A 6,000-nucleotide genomic window follows, 5' to 3' on the forward strand; every position below is an offset into this window, starting at 1 on the left:
TTATATTAGAAAATCATGTACCATTCCATTATTGATCCTTCTTCACGGAGATACATGTCTATTATGAAGAAGTAATGGAACGGATACAGTGAACTTGTATCCGATTCTAACTTCATACATTTTTTTCTATTTACACGTAGAGCTGAGCATAATTTATCAAATTGTACTGAATTGTGGATTATCTATATTATTCTATATTAGAAAAATTGAATTACTTTTAATAAAAACTAAACTATATTGTCATATAATTCAGTTAAAAAAAAAGTAAACTTGTTGTGTTTGCAGTTCAGTTAACTGCTTGAACTGCCTTTTTTATCTTTTCTTTTATGCTTGTTGTCGTAACATAGTTTGTTTTGTAGTCTAGAAAAATAATGGTTACGAAGCAAAACGAGTAAGTAAATTATTTCAATATTATTTATCCATACTATTTGATAATCATGTGTATATACTGTCGAAGATATAAAGTTTATACTTTAATATGATATGTTACCAATTTAATTTTTTTTATATTATCAAATAATTAAAAGTTATATTAAAATATAATTTAAAAATAATTATTATAAAATCAAATAAGTTTGTTATTTAAGTTAACAAATAATGATGTTTAAATATATTATAATAACTTATATATATATATATATATATATATATATATATATATATATATATATATATATATATATATATATGTGAGCAAGGATTTAGAAAATAAGTAAGAATAATTTTTTTTATAACTAAAGTTTAAATATTTTATTATTAAAGTATTAAACATATAAATAAATCTTATTATATATTTGCTTTTCTTAATCAAACCACATTCATTTTAGTTTTTTTTCTTCTTCGAACTATTGTATCTCCTAAAAGAAGAAAATTAGAATCGAGAATGAAAAAAAAAAACTCTGCAATCCCAATTCTAATTAAAATTATATATGCCTCAAACCATCAAAACTTTAAAACATAAAATAAAAAACGTGAAAGTTCATTAAATCATGATTGTATGAATGGAGTTTTTAAGTATATCTCGGTAATAGTTATAATAAGTTAGAAGCATTTAATTTTTTTGATTATGTGATTAAGTATGTCTTTGTGTCTAGTTAGTTAGTTATAATATTTTGATTTTGGTGTATTGAAATATTATGCACTTGATGTTCTCTATGTTGAGAAATGAATGACATTACTTGTCTACAGGAGGAAAAATGGTTAGTCTTCATCTCGTTGCCTAACATCTAAAATGGTGGAAGTACTTGTTTGTACAAAAAATAGTACAATTTAGTTTAAAAATAGTGCAATTGATCTAAAATCAGTATAATTCGATTCAAAAAATAGTTCAAAAATAGTACAAACTTTAAAAGCAGTGTAGTTAAATTCAAAAATAGTGTAATTCACTTAAAAAATAATGCATTTTAGTTCAAAAGTAACGCAGTTTGTAAAACATTTCAGTTTATAACAGATCAATTAAGTTCATATTATAGTGCAGTACAGTTCAGTGTAGTTCAATTTGTTAGAAAAAAAAATAGTTTAGTTCAGTTCATCTGAACGTTTTTTCAGTTTAGTGCAATTCAGGAGAACAATTTTTTAGTTCAGTGCAATTTTTAATAGTGTAGTGCAATTTAGTATGATTTGCCCAGCCTTTACACGGGTACATTTGTGATTGTATTCGATTCTAACTTCATTTTTTTCCACGTACTCGGTTATATTTGTGACGTATGTAGTTCTAATGTGTTTGAATATTTTATCCACATCCGTTTTTGCTTTAATGAACAAAATTTAAATATTTTATTTTTCACTTCAAATATATTATATATTTTTTCAATTAATAAATATTGTTAATATTTTTATTTGTGAAAAAAAAATTAAAATTAATTAAAACTTATCTAATTATCATTTTGGAAAATTATACTTTGACTCCTATTTTTTGACCCTCATCCCTTACTTTCTAAGGTGGATTAGTGTGAACCCACATTAAGTCACGACGTTAGGGAGTAAAGAATAAGAGTCAAAAAATGGGAGTCATAGTATCATTAAATCATTATCATAGATTAAATTTTATTTTTTATTAATCACATCCCTTAAATTATATACAAAATTTTACAAAATTTACTTTAAAATTCACTCCGGTATCACTTTCAAATTCTTTAAAAAAAATAATACAAACTCCACCCTCAAATCGATTCAAATCAATGCTATCCCACTCTTTCCAATATTTTCACTCATAAGAATCACACCCTAGATAAATTTTAGACAGAATGAAGTTGAGTTTATCTTAATCCACTAATAATAATTTTATATTATTTTCTATAAATTTGTTGTTATAAATATTTGTTACTTATAATTTCATTTTATTTTGATGTTTTGAAAAAGAAATTATACAATATCCCTGTAAAACAATTTTATAGAGAAAAAGCATAGGATAAAGTATAGTTAGTAGCTTTTACATGCAATTTATTGAGATAAATCTTTCACATTTGTTTCTTTAGTAAATTTTAGGAGGACATTGAAGACGTAACTTCGAAGCAAGATTACGGAGGACAGAGAAAAAATGGGAAGGGTTTGATTTGATGATCCAACAGCAGCAGTAGAGTAGAGTGAGAGTGAGAGAAGAATGGAGGAATCGGGTGGCGTGTGGTGGTGCGTTTCGGCAGTGAAGATGATAGTGGAGTCGATAAAGATCATAGCCTGTAACAAACTGGTGTTCGCATCAATCATGCTTCTCACCACCCTCCCTCTCTCCACGCTTCTAATTTCCCAATCCATCTCCACCCACTCCCTCACCTCGCAAATTCACCATCTCGAGGCCCTTGCACGCTACGCCCCCACACGCTTCGAGGCCCGACATGTCTGGCGCCAGTCCCGCCACGACGCCCTTTCACTCCTCCGTATCAAGGCCCTCTTCTCCCTCCCCTCCTACCTCCTCTCCCTCGCCGCAGCCCTCTCCGCCGTCCACTCCACCCGCCTAGCCCTCCACGCCGACACCACCCACTCCCTCCTCTCCGCGGCCCTCCGCCTCTTCGCCACCACCATCTTCGTCTACGCCATCCTCTTAGCCTTCTCCCCCATCCCGCGCTTCCTCGCTGCCCTAGCCTCCTCCGCCGCCGCCAGGCTCCTCCTCCTCGCCGCCGGGTCCGCCCTCGAGGTCTACCTCATGGCCGTCATGAGCGTCGCTCTCGTCGTCTCCGTCGCTGAAGAGAGGTTCGGCTGGGACGCCATTCGGGTCGGATCCGCTCTGATGGAGGGGAGCCGGGCATGCGGTTGGGCCCTGTCGGGTCTGTTCGTACTGGGGTCGAGCCTGATCGGATCGAAGGTGGAGCGGTTGATGGAGGCTGAGGATTGGATCAGGGTTGAGGATAAAGCCAATGTGATAGTTTGGTACGGTTTGTTAGTGCTGTGGAGTTACGTGATTATGACCATCTTTTACTGTGATTGTAGAAAACGCCATCCAATTAGGGAACTCCAACCAGAGGAAATGCAACTATCTGCAATGTAATCAAACTAATCTAATCCAACCTCATTTTTTGTATTTAATTTTTTTTAATATTATATTTTTCGTGTACAATTCTTTACCATAAAGTAATATACCAAGAATAGGATTTTCCTTTCTTGATTAGGTCTGTTTCTTTGTTGATACTTTTATCTCTTTTAAGTAATCTTGAGTAGATGGTGGTGGAAGGAATGAATAACAGAGTATGTTGTTTTGGTCAGATAAGGAGGAGCCACGTTTACATTGGAGTACACAACTAAATAACGGAAGCCAACTTAACAAATTTTTCCGTGGAATTGAAGGAGCAATAATCCACATTCCAGGTACCATTTGAAAGTGACTGTTTTCTAACAGAATATCGTTATCCTCTAAATTATAATGTAATGCATTGTTTTATTTACTTTGTTTTAAAAAATATTTAGTTAATATATATATATATATATATATATATATATATATATATATATATATATATATAAGAAATGTGTTTAAGTTTAATACTTTCAACAAATGATAAAATATGGTTTAGTGTAGAGTATGTCTCGAACTAGATTCCATGATTAGGCAGCTGGCTAAATAGAACGTCTTAAACGGGGATTATTTATGAGCATTGTTGTTAGAGATGTAACAGTTTCTATGAATAGTTGTTTATATAAATATCTTCTAATGACTCTTGAAAATTTAAATACGATTTTAAGGTATTTTTAATTTTTTTAACAATTGCATTATCGTTTAACGAAAATCTTTTAATTCTTAAATCAGTAGTCCAGTGGACTATTTATCATGAAAAGGTTATGTAGTATTATGTATCAGATTGGAGTTACTACTGATAAATACTACATTCAGTGATAATAAATACAATGAATGAAGATAAATAATAAACTGACATTATGTCAGATCGGAGGGGATAATATGTTCTTTTTTCCTGATAGATAAAGTATAGGATGGAAATATATCATGTTTGGTTTGGCAGAGTTTACTTTTTTTGAAAAAAAAAATATATTGAGTATGTTGATTAATGTAAAATGTATTTTTGTGTTATTATTTATTAATTTTGTTCTAGTATATTAAAATTATATATTGCTTTAACTTTTACAAATATGTAAGGTAGAAGGTATAAAGAAATATCTATGTCTTGTTTAAAGGTCTTTTATGAAATAAGATATTTATAAAAGTTAAATTAGATCTTAAAATAAATTGATATTAAATAAACATGTTAGAGTTGACTTGTATAAAAACATCGTCGAGACCGGTTTTTAAAAAAGAAAAAAGAAAAACTATTTTGGTCATATCGTGAATGACAAGCTTTTTTTTTTTTAATTTTGAAAAGATAAGTCAAATCTTATCATAAAAATGTTAACAAATCATACTTAAATTTTGAATTTTAAACACACGAGACCTGTTTAAACAGTGCATTGAGCTCTAATTATTTGCAAATGCCATAGCCTTGAAAAAAAAAAAAAAAACTTGTTTCCAAGCTAAGCTATATTTAATCTACGTATAGCAAAGTCAAGTTGGATTAAACTTGCCCAAATAAACATCTTTAAGAATTTTTATTATTATTTAACTTATAATTTAAGAATCGATGTATAAAGAAAACTTACAATTTAAGAGATGTACTAGTTAAAAGAGAAAAGAGTATCCAACTATCTTAAAATTACTTCCTAAAAAACAGTTCCACGAATTGTCAGATCCTTCTATGTTGCTCCTTAACTGTATTAATTTTCGTTTCTTAATTTACTCTTTATTCAGTAATCTATCAACAAAAAGTACTCTATTTTCTTACTTTATTAACTGATAAACAATCTTTTTGTCAGATTATTTGGTCTATCCGTAATGCTGTATTGGTAATGTAGTGCTTTCTCATCTTTGTGTGATGAACAAGTTTTGGTGACGACAGAGAACTTGGTTATCAACCTGTTCGAGGAAGCTTTATTTTTTGGAAAGGTGGTTCCTGGTAAATTCAGGGCACATACTGAAATACATCATACATATATACTGAGGAAATATAATCTATACGACTAATTTTAGGAACAAAAAAACTTTGCTAATTTCCTTTGCTGATTTGCTATTGAAGTACTACTTTCTTGGCATGGATTGGTACGTAAATATATGGTTCGTCTGTGTGAGTCACAAAAAAAAATGTAATTCTCATAGATACCGTAAATATCATATTACAATAAAGAATTTAGAAGACTCCTTGATTTTGAAAGTATAAACTTCGACTTTTATTTTATTTTAAAATGTTTAGTTTTTTTATTAAATATTAGATGATTGGTAATTGAAATTGCATTATTTTTGTTTGTACTATCTTAGTGTGTTGCTTAGAGTTGGCAATACAGGTCCATCTGTCCAAGGTTCGTCTCAAATTTAGTCTGCAAAAGGTGAATCAGATTGTGATAGATTAATAGTATATGAAAAAAACCCGAGAAGGGAGATTTTCTTGTCAATTCACTGTACTTTTTGTTTGGGTTTTACTCTTCTCTTTCCTCTTTTTATTTATTTTTTTCTCTAACGAAACA

At 30.4% G+C, this 6,000-nt stretch overlaps 1 protein-coding gene across 1 annotated transcript; it reads left to right on the forward strand.

Annotated features, from left to right (window-relative positions):
* The first annotated feature begins 2,415 nt into the window (after nucleotides 1–2,415).
* On the forward strand, nucleotides 2,416–5,697 carry LOC114176698 (uncharacterized). Its single transcript, XM_028061817.2, has 3 exons — nucleotides 2,416–3,480; nucleotides 3,700–3,801; nucleotides 5,296–5,697. The coding sequence occupies exons 1-2, from the start codon at nucleotides 2,603–2,605 to the stop codon at nucleotides 3,701–3,703; spliced, it is 882 nt and encodes a 293-aa protein (XP_027917618.1). The 5' UTR covers nucleotides 2,416–2,602; the 3' UTR covers nucleotides 3,704–3,801; nucleotides 5,296–5,697.
* The last annotated feature ends 303 nt before the right edge of the window (nucleotides 5,698–6,000 follow it).

Source organism: Vigna unguiculata, chromosome 3 (genome assembly GCF_037176805.1).
Source record: "Vigna unguiculata cultivar grain cowpea cultivar isolate G323 ecotype 2 chromosome 3, ASM3717680v1, whole genome shotgun sequence".
Lineage (NCBI taxonomy): Eukaryota > Viridiplantae > Streptophyta > Magnoliopsida > Fabales > Fabaceae > Vigna > Vigna unguiculata.

What these genes read in the sequence shown, in the direction of transcription:
- LOC114176698 (XM_028061817.2), top strand. Translation starts at nt 2,603, where the DNA reads ATGGAGGAATCGGGTGGCGTGTGGTGGTGCGTTTCGGCAGTGAAGATG.